The 15,000-nt window shown below is 40.8% G+C and overlaps 1 protein-coding gene across 1 annotated transcript in view; it reads left to right on the top strand.

The window, feature by feature from the left end:
* Positions 1-3,674: 3,674 nt before the first annotated feature.
* The window catches only part of LOC311064472 (GTPase IMAP family member 7-like), a gene marked incomplete at both ends in the record, with an annotated part of 53,073 nt that continues 41,747 nt past the window's right edge, over positions 3,675-15,000 (top strand). The window contains 3 exons of the mRNA XM_084084301.1: positions 3,675-3,735; positions 4,648-4,812; positions 12,184-12,843. Of these exons, the coding sequence (XP_083940427.1) occupies positions 3,675-3,735; positions 4,648-4,812; positions 12,184-12,843 (886 nt within the window). The remainder of the gene's footprint in view (positions 3,736-4,647; positions 4,813-12,183; positions 12,844-15,000) is intronic.

Here is a 15,000-nt window from a genome sequence, read left to right as displayed (position 1 = left end):
CCTCCCCTGGGTAAATAAATGTAAAAAAAATAAAATAAAAGTTGTTCCAGGGTCGTTGGCCTGTTACACACCACCCTTCCAAGTTCTCAAGCTCATTCCAGCAAGCAGCCCCTTAATGGTCTCATGTAGACAGCAGCAATATGGGAAACCCAACGTAGGAAACTTCATGCTGTCTAGACTCTCAAACACTTTCATGTTTATGGAGTCTTTTCTGGATGCTAGCAGCTCCAACGCAACTCATTCCAAGTCAAATCATTCAAAAAATAAATCTAAGTTGAAGGTTTGATTAAATTGTGTCGTCATTTCTGCTGACAAAAGGGGGGACTGATGATGAATAGTTATTTTAACCACTTTCAACCAGCTTGGTGCCCCTATTTTGGGCATAGAAATGCCATAAAGGGCATATTTTTGTCAAAACAACAACAATGGACTAAGAAACCTACCTTAAGTGTTTTCTTAATTTTCTTGGGCCTTTTTTCCCTCTTCTTTATGCCCTGATTTTACCTAGTTTTTAATTTGTCCCTTTAGCCTAGTAAGGTCCAGAGGCCTTTGCTGTTTTTATGCCAAGTTTTTTAAACCCTGTAGCACTTTGAGATTCGTAAAAATGTAAAGTGCGTTACAAATATTTTTTTTTAATATAATAAGGGTAATAATAATAATAATAATAATAATAATAATAATAACTAGAAAATGTGCTCCTCGGAGCACAGGTCTCCGCCAGGCGAGGTGGTAAAACTGTTCCTGATTAATTCTGTCTTACCTATTTATATTACACTAGAGGTCCGGGCGGCCTACGGCCGCCCGAAACCCCTAGCCGCGCACGGGGCCCAGCGTGGGCGCGTGTATATATGGGATGAACATTTGGGAAAAAAAAAAAAAAAAAAAAAGTTGTAATGTAAAAGTAAAAAAATTGAGAAAAAAATTGGGAAGAAATAATATTTTTTATGTTTCAGGGGGTCCGCGGACCCCCTGGTGGTCCGCGCCAAAGTCGTCGGATGAAAATCTCCAAACGGTAAAAAAAAAAAAAAAAAAAAAAATCACAAAAAAAAATCATGCAGAATCTTGCTTGTTTCTGGCGTGGCATCCCAACCTGGCATCCCAATGCCGGCGATGTGTACTTCCGGGTTGCATAATGATGACATCACTGTCGAATCCTTTGCTGTCATGAACCTAGCCTGGTGTGTTGACCAGTAATGATGACATCACTGGCTAATCCTTTGGTGTCATGAACCTAGCCTGGTGTGTGGAGCAGAGCAGAGCAACGTGCTCTTGTTGTTTTGGGGATTTTCAATGGCGGGCCGTCGTGTTGTGTTGGCCTCGGTGGTACGCACGGTAAGCGGTAGGAAGCTGCTTCCACTTCCGTTGTGTCCGACATTTGGTGAGTAGAATTAATTATGTTGCGCGGTGGGAACGGTGTAGTGAGGCATGCCAGGTGCCCTACGCGAAACGTAAATTCAGGCCGCCCGCCGTGGCGACAGTGTTGGCGACATGTGGTCTGACGGTGTTGTGTTTAGTCGATAACAGAGCTGTGGGGTGTCGCCACCGAGGGCACGGAAGTTGCTCGCCATTTATATAGTTAGATATTGTGATGTCACGTGAAGCTTGACCAATGTTAGGTGTTCACAGGACGGACAAAGTGAAAACATAATCTCCACCATGCCTTCGGCCTGGCGGAGACTTCGGCCTTGGGTCCACTTTCTGACATCTTCTTTAAGAATGTGGCACCAGCTTCATCAACTTGAACGTCTTCTAGTTCTTTAAGTGATCTGTAGCGTCTCCTCTTACTGGTGTAATTAGCCCCTACGGAACCTCTCCCTCCGCTATGTAGCTCCGAGATGAGGTCCCTCTTTATTTCCTGCCTGATGCTGTAGGCCTCGTCGCACATTTTCCACTTTACATGTTTCTTACCCCTTTCTGCACATCGTATCCAAAAAGTAAAGCATTTGCGCCACTCTCTCAGATGTTTAAAATTTTAGCTGGCAATAAAATCTATCCAACGAGTTGAAGAAAGTATTTAATTTGCCTCGGTTTTCATCCGGTTCCAAAATATTTTGCATTAGAAGATGCAATTCAACATTGGACCAGTAGGGTAACCAGTAATGTTATCTCTACGGGCGCAACTCTTGCGCAATGTCTTAAAAACATGGAACCGGATGAAAACCGAGGCAAATTAAATACTTTCTTCAACTCGTTGGATAGATTTTATTGCCAGCTAAAATTTTAAACATCTGAGAGAGTGGCGCAAATGCTTTACTTTTTGGATACGATGTGCAGAAAGGGGTAAGAAACATGTAAAGTGGAAAATGTGCGACGAGGCCTACAGCATCAGGCAGGAAATAAAGAGGGACCTCATCTCGGAGCTACATAGCGGAGGGAGAGGTTCCGTAGGGGCTATGGTGTAATGTGCTCGTTGATGTTGTCTTTAATCTATTGAATACTGTGACCAGTGCCTTCTTTTCCTTTCCATGTTCTTTACAGACTCTTGTTCTTTTTCTTCCAGAGAATGTAGCAATCTTTGCTGTGTCATGTTGTCAGCATTTGTGGCTCGTCTTCGTTTTTTGTCATTTAGGGATTCAAGTGGTCTTTGTCTCTGTTTCTTAGCTTTGGCCTTCTGCTGTCGGCGTTGCGCCTTTGCTTCTTCAGAGGTTTCAGACGATGATTTCCTGCTTCTTCAGTTTGCGTAATGAGAGTTAGTTACATTGTGTGATCTCAGCTGTGATCTCTGTTTGTACTGGAAAGTACTGTTCCTGATTGATCCTGTGTAAGCTATTTATATTACATATTGTCACGTGTCACTTGACCAATGTTAGCTTGATCCCATTAGCTTGACCAATGTTACCTCACTTCCAAAAACATAAATGTTTTTTGGAAGTGACACACCTATAGGATTTTATTTCGTCATGCGTCTCGCTAGCCAATCAAAAGCATTGGTGACGACATATTGTCACGTGTCACGTGAAGCTTGACCAATGTTAGCTTGGCTGGGGGGGGGGGGGGGGGGGACACACAGCGGGACGGGAACGAAAACATACTCTCCACCATGCCTTCGGCCTGGTTGTCTCCGCCCGACAGCAACAAAATGTAACCCTGGCTGTAGTAACACTGTCTTTCACCCAGCAGTGAATAGAGGAATACCATTATGCAGCGGCTCTCAACCAGTGGTCCGGGGACCACCAGTGGTCCTTGAAGGGGTTCCAGGTGGTCCCCATGCTAAATAATGGAGAGTTGGTAACCAAATGGACCCTTATAGCTCTTTAACTCTTAGAGTAAATGAAACCAAATGGACCCTTATAGCTCTTTAACTCTTAGAGTAAATGAAACCAAATGGACCCTTATAGCTCTTTAACTCTTAGAGTAAATGAAACCAAATGGACCCTTATAGCTCTTTAACTCTTAGAGTAAATGAAACCAAATGGACCCTTATAGATCTTTAACTGTTGAGAGAGTAAAATTATTGTTAAACATCTGCATTACTTAATTTACAAGTCTCCACAGTTAGAGAATGTAGTAGAATTGCTATTTTGATCAACATTTGCCTGTTATCTCTCCTATTGGTACCAATATATACATTATGGAATTGTGGAGAAAATCTCATCCAACGACAAAACATATTCTAAGTCTTGGGTCTGACCCGTAGACTGTAGAGGAGGAGGAGGAGGAGGAGGAGGAGGAAAATGCTCATTCAGCCAATCAGCCTTTTCCGCTTCCTGGTCTCGGCGAGGATCCTCCCTCCCGGTGAGAAGCAGACCTTGATGGGTGACCCCGCTGAGGTGACTCTTATTGGCCATTCAGCTCCACACAAAACCCCCCCCCCCCCAATCCCCCCCAACCCAACCCCATCTCCCCTCTATCGGTGTGTGAAATGCCACTGTCTCCCCCGGGGCAGACAGACACACTCACGTGCACACACATGCACGCGTGTCATGTGCACACGCACTCGACGCTTACACGCGTGCAGATTTTTTTTTACGTGCACGGCAACACACAAACCCCCCCCCCCCGACCTTCATGTGCAGAACGTGGCATGGACGTTATCACAGCCTGCCATCGAGTCCTCTCAGTCGCTTTGGAAGCGTTTTTGTGTGTGTGTGTGTGTGTGTGTGTGTGTGTGTGTGTGTGTGTGTGTGTGTGTGTGTGTGTGTGTGTGTCAGTGGTGGAAGAAGTACTCAGATATGTTACTTCAGTAAAAGTAGCAATACCACAATATAAAAATACTCTGTTGCAAGTAAAAGGCCTGTGTTCAAAATGTTACTTTAGTAAAAGTAAAGATGTGTTGTCATCAACATGCACTTAAGTACCAAAAGTACTAAAATGTTTGAAAATAGCAGATCTACAAGCTCACAACGTGTTGCATCGCAAGCTTGTATATCTGCTATTTTCAAATAGCCTAGGTGTAAAATAGGGCTGAAGTGAAACTTGTAGTGGAGTAAAAGTACAATATTTGAGATGTAGTAAAAAATACTTTACTACTGTGTGTGTGCGTGTGCGTGTGCGTGCGCGTGTGTGTGTGTGTGTGTGTGTGTGTGTGTGTGTGTGTGTGTGTGTGTGTGTGTGTGTGTGTGGGTGCGTGTGCGTGTGCGTGCGCGTGTGTGTGTGCGTGCGTGCGTGTGTGTGCCTGTGTGTCTCTGTGTCATTGTATGGATGTAGATTTTCAGCAGAGACCCTCTCTGACCCCTGACCTGGTGGCTGACCCTCTCCTCGTGCATAATTCACCGGCTCAGGAGAAGGAGGAGAGAGAGCAAATATCATTAATGCCCAGACCCCCACAGAACCCCATCAGGCCTCCTGCACGTCCTCTTCAGGACCTTCTGTGTCCACAGTAGGATTAGGAGCAGGTCCTGGAGGAGACCATGCATTTTTATGATGTGCAGTCGAACAGAAGAGCTGCTCTGGCTCTGAATGCTAAGCACTTCTGTCTCTATACAGTTAGCAGTGGTGGGGAAAGTACAGCAATTCTTTACTTAAGTAAAAGTACCAATACTGCAATATAGAAATACTCTGTTACAAGTAAAAGTCCAGAATTAAACATTTACTTGAGTAAAAGTACAAAAGTATTGGCATGAAGATGTACTTAAAGTACTAAAAGTAAAAGTACTAACATTTTTGAAAATAGCAGATCTACAAGCTCACAACGCGTCGCGATGCGACGCGTTGTGAGCTTGTAGATCAGCTATTTTCAAATAGCCTCGGTATAAAATAGGGCTAAAGTGGTTAATGTATGTTTTATAATGTCATAATTGATAATTGCAAAGTAGCTAGTAACTAAAGTTTTCAAAAACCTTGTAGTGGAGTAAAAGTACAATATTTGCCTCTGAGATGTAGTGGAGTAAAAGTATTAGAAATTGGAAATACTCAAGTAAAGTACAAATACCTCAAAATGTTACTTAAGTACATGTACTTAGTTACTTTCCACCACTGACAGTTAGTGCTGCTGTGAGGAAGTGTAAGGCGTGGAACGACCCACTCCACATCCATTCCCTAACCCCTCAAACCACACCAAGCCCAGACCTACAGTATCAGCAGTGGTGGAAAAAGTACTCACATTTTTTTAGTAAAAGGATAAGTAATATCAACACTGCAGTGTAGAAATACTCTGTTACAAGTAAATCTCCGGTAATCAAAATTGACTTGAGTTAAAGTACAAAAGTATTGTCATTAAAATATATTTAAGGTTCCAAAAGTAAGAGCACTGAAAGTGCAGAATGTCCCATTTCAAAAGTTCAAAATGCATAAACATGAAGAAAATAATGGATATAGTTGCAGCCAGAATACGTTGCATTCCTCCGTTTGATATCTGAAAACGTTGATCAACAAGAGGGCCATTCAAGTGTGTGTGTGTGTGTGTGTGTGTGTGTGTGTGTGTGTGTGTGTGTGTGTGTGTGTGTGTGTGTGTGTGTGTGTGTGTGTGTGTGTGTGTGTGTGTGTTTAGTAAATGCTTGTCCTTTCGCCTAGTTGTGGCCTCTTGTCCAGTCAGCATTTTCCAGCTTGTTTTGTATGCAAACACAGAGGATAATGATCTGGGAACTAACGCGTTAACCCATTAAGACCGGGAACGTGTCTGTGTCATTTTAAGATTTATTTGGCTATTCAAAAATAGCAGATCTACAAGCTCATAGCACGGCACCGAGTGCCGCGTTATGAGCTTGTATATCTGGTATTTTTATTTTTTTTATCATGAAGATGTGTGCAAATCTTTGAATATATATCTATTTTTTTTTACTCAAATCTTTGCTTCTGGGGGGTCCCTGGAACAACATATTTTGAGATCGGGGGGGAGGGGGTCCGTGGCCAAATACACATCATTTTGGGGGTCCTTGACATGAAAAAAGTTTGAGAACCTTATAGCAACATAAGTTTTTTCAAAAAAAACTGTTAGGATTTAGAAGACATTTGTAGAATCCCCCAGAAGCAAAGATTTGAGTTAAAAATGTTCGCTTTAGAAATACAGTATATATATTCAAAGATTTGCACACATTTTCACGATTTTTCAAAAATAGCAGATCTAGAAGCTCGTAGCGCGGCACTCGGTGCCGCGCTACGAGCTTGTATATCTGCTATTTTTGAATAGCCTATAGGAAATCTTAAAATGACAGAGATGCGTTCCCGGTCTTAATGGGTTATAAAGTCACCCTCAACTAAAAAGCTGCCGAAGGTGCCACACACAGCAGATGTCACACTTGTTATTGTACGCTCGATGAAAGCTCCTGCCGCCATGTCAGCTCTGTCTCTGACTGACAGAGGTCTTGTTTGGAAAAAGCCAGTTCTCTTCTCCTTCTCCTTTGAACTGTCAAGAGGGTACAAACAGATCAGCCAGGCATTCGAGGGAGACGTTTTGTGGAATGGCATAAAAAGCACGCCATATCCCACAATGCTTGGCAGGTTTGCGGAGGAGCAAATAAATCCCGACCATAAATCAAAAGTCTGTACTGCAGGTGGTAATGATTATAATCGCTAATACGGTAATCATGCTAAATCAATGAAATGTTGTTGATTAAATGAATGTGTGGTTGCAGTTATCTTCCCCATCTTTATCCATGTTCTACTGTATAACATGTACTGTAGCACTATCAAAATCTACAAAGTAACTGGTAACCAAAGTTTTCAAATAAAACGTAGTGGAGTAAAAGTACAATATTTGCAGGGACGTGCACAGATAGACTCTAGGTGGTGCTAGAGCACCTGCCCTTTGCCCTCTTGACCAGAAGTGCCCTTTTGAAAAAAAGAGGAAAAAAAGTTTTTTTTTTTTCAGTTTACAGCAGGGGTCTTCAACAGGGGGTCCTCAGAGTTACTACAGGGGGTCCGCCAAATCTTTGTGATATGATTTTTCTTTTTACCATAACCACTCGAAACCTAGCATTCCTTTTCTGAGGAGAACTTTAGCCAAAAATAGCAGATCTACAAGCCCACAACGCCTCGCGCTGCGAGGCGTTGTGGGCTTGTAGATCGGCTATTTTTGGCGAAGAGGTGTAGGTGTAGAGGGAAAAAGAGCAGACCAAGTAAACAAAAAAAAAAAAAATCTTAAACACACAATACTAAGGCAGCCGGCGGTTCCGTGCGCCGCGCAAGGTGCCCTTTTTTTTACTTGAGCACCTGCCCCTCAAAGTGTCTGTGCACGCCACTGAATATTTGCCTCTGAGGTGTAGCGGAGTATAAGTAAAAGTACTGAAAATTGGAAATACTCAAGTAAAGTAAACATTCCTCAAGTACACTACTTGAGTAAATGTACTTAGTTACTTACTACACCACTCCGTGCGGTGTAGCGGTATATAAGAACAGCCACTGACCTTAACACGGTGAAGTCGCCCGATGAATAAATTAACATTTACAAAATGCTACAATATCATTTAAAGACAGACGCGGAGGACACCTTTCAGGACGAAATGCCATCCGAACTGCACTGACATTTGATGTCAATCGATTAGCTCTGGAGCCTTTTTTAGTGGATTAGCATTTTGTCTGCATGTATTTGCATACAGTAGTAGGCCATTCTGGGCCATGGGCTGTGGGATTATGTTGAATAGAATGGCCAGTGTGAAAGGTTGTGTGAGACTTGATATAAGCCTTTTGGGCATCAATACAGTTGTTTATATTTACATTCAGAGGCCCTACAGAATAAGATTTCTTTGGCTTTTCAAAAACAGCAGATCTACAAGCTCATGGCGCGGCACCGAGTGCCGCGCCATGAGCTTGTAGATCTGCTGTTTTTGAAAAATCTTGAAAATGTGTGCAAATATTTGAATATATATATTTTAAAGCCAACATTTGCAACCCAAATCTTTGCTTCAGGGGGGGTCCCTGGAACAAAATATTTTGAGATGGGGGTGTCCGCGGTCAAATACATATATAGAAATGTTTTCTAAATCCTAACAGTGTGTTGCTATATCAGTGGTGCTCCAACTTTTCCATGTCAAGGACCCCCAAAATGACATGTTTTTGGCCACGGACCCCCATCTCAAAATATGTAGTTCCAGGGACCCCCAGAAGCACGGATCGGAGTTAAAAATGCTTTAAAAAATATATATATATATATTCAAATATTTGCACAAATGTTCCACGATTTTAAAAAAAAATAGCAGATCTTCAAGCTCATAGCGCGGCACTCGGTGCCCCGCTATGCGCTTGTAGATCTGCTATTTTTGAATAGCAAAAAAAAACATAAAATGACACAGATGCGTTCCCGGTCTTGATGGATTAAAGGAAAGCACTCACGCTGTTGATGTGAATTTCTCTTAATTGTTGATGATTATCTTGGTCTATTGAAACCTCATTTATTTATTTATTTATTTGTTTCACATGCAAACGCTGACCTGGCACGCCCATACAACCTATGCCCACCTTTACATAAAGCTGGTTCACATTTTCTGAAAGATGGCTATTGTGCCATACATAAACACAGACAACAGGGACAATAATGTCACAATCACCGCTGTGGCCAGTTGGACCCCTGCCTGGTGTTCTGTCTGGTATAAAGAAAATACATTTGGCACAAATATTCCTTAATGGGCGCCAATCAAAATCTGATCCAGGGCCATCATCTGTGACCAATTTGAATATGCTAATTATGCTAATTAGGCCCACAATCTGGATAACTCTGCTCCTATCTGATGGATCAGAGCTAAATTTGAGGCTAGAATAGCATATTGAGGGTATTTGTGAGCTTTTTTTTATATCTTGATTTGAAGATAAGGAACCTCCCCCAGTTTGCATAATTTCAATACCTCACACAATGCCTTTTTGTTCCAGATGCCATAGAATAGCTAACGTTGATTTAATTCACTCACTGGAATGATTAATTCAAGATTTGAGCCATACAGAAATTGACATCATTCCAATATGGCCGGCGTTACCGAAAATGATAAATTACCAGTTGTCACGTTAATGAGTTTAGTAATTTTTTATTTGTGTTTGTATTTTCTTTTATGGAAATGTAATCTATGAGGTCAGACAAGCCGGTCTCTTGTTTTACATCTCTGGCAGTGTTTCAGAGACACACAGGAGATAGCTCAGTGCCATTGGAGCATTAGCCTTACGACACATTATATAGACGTGATGAAGCTTGTGATCATTCCGGTATCCGGGAACACATCTCTGTCATTAAAAATGTCTTTGGGCTATTCAAAAATAGCAGATCTACAAGCTCATAGCGCGGCACCGAGTGCCGCGCTATGAGCTTGTAGATCTGCTATTTTTGAAAAATCGTGAACATTTGTGCAAATCTTTGAATATATATATTTTTTAAGCGAACATTTGTAAAATATTTTGTTCCAGGCCTCCAGAAGCAAAAAAAACAACATTTTGGGCGTTAGGTGGGTGTGTAGCTCTGTCTCTTTTGATACATGAAGGAATTAAAAGACCCTCGTTCTAGGGGGCAACAACAAAGAAACAGTTTCTGATCATATTTTAGGTGAGAAAAAGGCTATTGCAGTTGCTCAGTATCGAATCATTTCATATCTACAATGGCTAGAGTTATATAGAAGCAGTGGTGTAAAGTAACTAAGTACATTTACTCAAGTACTGTACTTAAGTACAATTTTGAGTACTTTTACTTCTACTCCACTACATCTAAGAGGCAAATATTGTACTCAACTATTATTATTTATAATTATATTATAAAACACACATTAACCACTTTAGCCCTATTTTATACCTAGGCTATTTGAAAATAGCCTATAGTTTAAAATGGAGCTCACAACGCATTGTGATGCGACGCATTGTGAGCTTGTAGATCTGCTGTTTTCAAACATTTAGTACTTTTACTTTTGGTACTTTAAGAACATTTTGATACCAATACTTTTGTACTTTTACTCAAGTCAATTTCTAAGTCCAGACTAGAGTTCTAAGTCCAGATTAGAGTACTTTTTCCACCACTGTATACAAGTTTGTTATCAGAATTCAGGAGCTCCCATGCAGTAATCTGCAGTAGTCTTTTGTCGCACACTGATGCTATAGTAACCCTCAGGTACTAAACAAGCACTGGACCTTGATTACGTCAATCGTTGATTGTGCTGTTATCTTCCTTCTCTCTGTGGAGAAGATTGAACTTAGCATAATCAGGTGATTCACTCACTTCATGTAAACAATACAGATCTCTGACTTCCCCCACTGAAGGAATTGCAGACTGAACTATATAAAAGGACAGGGAGACACCAGAGATGTGTCAGTGAGCTGGTTCCTGTTGATGAACCTTCATAGCCTGTCTTTATACTTCCTCTGTCTCTCCAGACCTACATCAGGATTTCCACATTGAAACCAGGTAAGATACTGAGACCCATGTCTATAATGCCTTAAACAGTACAAAATATATAATCTGCTCGTAACATTGTATGAGGATTCATAAATAGCCTACTCAAAACGCTTTAAGTTTATAGCAATAATCATAACACATTATACACAATGTCATGTAGACTTAGACTTGAGTCTTTAAGTTAGACTGGTTTCTTTTGGCCAGGATAAAAGTGTATCATAATTGTCATAGCTATAATCCATTATGATAATTTCACAATGCATTATATGAATACATTGTTGTTATAATGCCTTATAGTGTGATTGTATGTCACTGTAATGGTCATTGGGTGTTTTAAGTAAAGTAAAGAAACATTAAATATATGCACCAAAGAGCGTAATACTTATTAGTGTTATAAACAGATTATAAAGCCTTGTACGTTTATAATGCATTATAGATATGGGCTTCATAGAAACGTAGGAAATGTTTCATAACATTTTAATATGTCTGAAACTGCTGAAAAAAAGTATTGTATTGAACTTGTATATTCTTTATTTTCACAATATAATTATATTGCCAATGATTTGATGAATTAGTCACTTAATTAGTCTGAATGAAAGGATCGAATTACTGAATTAAATCAGTAGCCTACAGGCATGGGTCCCCGTTATGTTGAAAAGGATGTGAATTGTCCATTAGTCTCTTTGAAGTTGAATTTATCAACTGTGTGGTAAAAAAATGGTATACTTTACTTACCTGTACATTTTCTATCAATCACAAATCTATATACTGGATGCATGGTACTCAAGTTGACCTACAGTACAGTCAGTGGTGGAAAAAGTACTCAAATCTTGTACTTAAGTAAAAGAATATATTCTGCAATGTAGAAATTACTCCATTACAAGTAAAAGTCCGGAATTCAAAATGTGCTTGAAAGTGACTAGTTAATATCACTAACTAACTTACTTATTACACTTGTATCCACTGATAGGTTCTCCCTGCAGTCAAAAGACAGTTAAAGAGCCACCGAAACGATCAGGAGGATAGTCTCATCATCTGGTCTCCTTTTCTTGTCTTCAGGTGAGTGAGGAAATCTCAGTCAAGTTACACAATAACCACTTCATCAATACATGTCCTGCAATAGTTGTCAAATCGTGCACCACATTGATGTCGTATGTCAAGGCTGTTATAATGATACCAACCTTCTCTCTCTCTCTCTCTCTCTCTCTCTCTCTCTCTCTCTCTCTCTCTCTCTCTCTCTCTCACACACAGTGTAACACTAACTTCAAGACAGACATGAGTTCAAAAGGTACAGTATGTGCTCTCTCTCTCTCTCTCATACCCACACACACACACACACACACACACACACACGCCCTCTGATATAATACAATATATTAGACAAGTTTTAGGAAGGCTCTAATATGTCATAATCATTCCATAACATTTGTATCCACCAGCTCTCGAAACAAATGACGAAGAAGTTCGTATTGTGATGGTTGGAAGGACTGGAGCGGGAAAGAGCACCGCCGGAAACACCATCCTGGGTTTTGAAGCCTTTGAAACTGCCTTTGCGTCCGAATCTCAGACGATGAACTGTCAGAAAGCCACAGCTGTAGGTCATGGTAGAAACATCTCTGTTGTTGACACACCAGGATTCTTTGACACCAGAGATAACGTTATTGATGAAATCAAACAGTGTATTTGCTTCGCTGCCCCTGGCCCCCACGTGTTCCTGATCGTGATCAGACTGGGAAGATTCACAGAAGAGGAGCAGATACCCGTGGAAATGATTCAGCTGGTATTTGGTGAAATGTCCAACAAATACTCCATGATTCTCTTCACTGGTGGTGACCTGCTCAGAGGTACGCCAGTTGAAGACTTTTTGAAAAAGAGTCCAAGAGTACTACAAGACGTAATCAAAAGATGTGACGGTCGCTATCACGTCTTCAACAACAAAACCGAGGATCCCTCTCAGGTCACTGAGCTGCTGGGGAAAATCGAGTCGATGTTGGAGGTTAATGGAAGAAGCCACTACACCACTGAGATGTTCCAAGAAGCAGAGGGAGCAATACAGGAAGAGCAGCAAAGGATTCTTAAAGAGGACGAACCGGAGATACGTAAATCGATGAGAAAACTGAAGAAAGATCATGAAGGAGAGGCTCTGATACGAGCAGAGACACAGCTGAAAAGAGAGTCGACGCGAAAATCAAGAATTCAAGCTGAAAAAAGTAACTGCTTTCTCTCAAAAAAGAAAGCGCCCGTAGCAGAAGACGCAAAGAAGTTTTTCGCAAAGTTGAAACCTAAAAAGAAAACTGTAGAAGGGAAAGAAAAATGCACTATCCAATGAATGACAAAGCTTCAGTGATATGTATTCAAGTCAAGAAATCCACACACCACTGTTAACATCCATTTATAGAGTGGCTAGTATAGGATAATATAAAAACTTGTTGCATGTTGCTGCTCATTGATTCTTTTTTCTTTTCCATTCTTTAAAAAAAGGGGGAAAATTTGCAGATTTTATTTGTCAGGCTTAGGAGAGAAGACCGTGTTTAAAAAAAAACTTGTCATTTTGTAATACAATGAAATAAAAAGAAAGGTTTGAACACTGCAGCTGTACTTTGTGTCTTGTAATATTGAAAAAGAAAATGTACTTTGTAAGTTGTACTTTTGCACAACTAAGCATTTTAAAAAGCAGGTACTTTTTCAAACTCAAGTACAAATTTGACAGATCAACTTTCACCTGTAGTTGAGTAATATTTGACCAGGAGTATACTGGTCTCTATATACTTTGACTCACGTGGGGTTGAGTACACCACTGCAGATTAGTAAATTATACTACAACACACACAGGTGATACATTCAATTTCAGAGGGTCTAATGTAGGGGACAATTCAAGTTATTTTCAAGACAGTGGGGACACGTACTTCACGCACACATTTTGTCCCCACACGACTGAATTCTATTGTTACTAGTTAAACTAGTGATTTTGTCAAAAACTTGACAAAAGCACTCCTAGAGTTTTTACAGTTACACTTTCTGATATGTGACACACTACGGCGCTGTCCTAAGACACACACAAGGCGAGCGGAAACTTTTTACGCGAGCTGACAAGTGCTGAATGTGCCTGGGCATGTACACAGGGTCCAGTCAATGACTTCGCTTCCAGGGGAATACAAACACGTCAACGGAAGCGTTCACATTGCAGAAGGACCATTCAAACTTTTTCATGTCAAGGACCCCCAAATTGACACTTATTAGCCCGCGGACCCCCATTTCAAAAGATATGCCAGGGACCCCCATAAGAGAAGATTTTTTTACGGCTCTAGCAGTGATTCTCAACCATTTTAATTTCAAGGACCCCCAGTTTGACATGCATTAGGGCTACAGACCCCCATTTAATGGCATTTCTATCACTTGGACCACAATCTATGTCAATTTAACTCTGAGTGTGTACAAATGGAACCAAATGGACCCGTTAGGGATCTACAACCTATGAGCTTGTAGATCTGCTATTTTTTGAAAAATCGTGAAAATATGTGCAAATCTTTGAATATATATATATTTTAAAGCGAACATTTTAACTCAAATCTTTGCTTCTGGGTGATTCTACAAATGTCTTCTAAATCTTAATAGTTTTTTGAAAAATCTTATGTTGCTATAATATCAGTGGTACTTTTTTCATGTCAAGGACCCCCAAAATGATACGTATTTGCCCCCCCCCCCCCCCATCTCAAAATATGTTGTTCCAGTGATCCCCCAGAAGCAAAGATTTGAGTAAAAAGTAAAAAAAATATATATTCAAAGATTTGCACACATTTCACAACAGTGTGGCACTCGGTGCCGTGCTGTGAGCTCGTAGATCTGCTATTTTTGAATAGCCAAAGACATCTTAAAACGGTCATTAATGGGTTAAGTAGAAACCAAACATAGGCGCTCCCGTTTCCACTCCCAAAACGTCTCGCCCACATAGTCTCTCCTCAGTCTCCTGTGCATCTTAACTGGATCCTCTCTCTCTGCAATCACTGCTTTAATCCCTAATCAAAGCGATGCCGTTTTCATGGAAGGCATCCGGCGATGAAGGAAGTCGATTCACATGCACACTTCCATTATAGATCAAACAACTGGGAGAGGTTTGTTTTAATCCCTAAAATCCACAAACACAAAGAATAGTGCCTACGCAGCATTGTACGTTTTAACTAAAGGGGAAGCAGCTTGGTGTACTGCTGAGGAGAATCGGTTGTATTGCCAGCCGATCATCCCGCGTATCATATTTT

The sequence above is a fragment of the Gymnoscopelus microlampas genome (assembly GCF_963454915.1).
Source record: "Gymnoscopelus microlampas genome assembly, chromosome: 17".
Lineage (NCBI taxonomy): Eukaryota > Metazoa > Chordata > Actinopteri > Myctophiformes > Myctophidae > Gymnoscopelus > Gymnoscopelus microlampas.
This window is presented reverse-complemented; position numbering and strand designations above follow the sequence as displayed.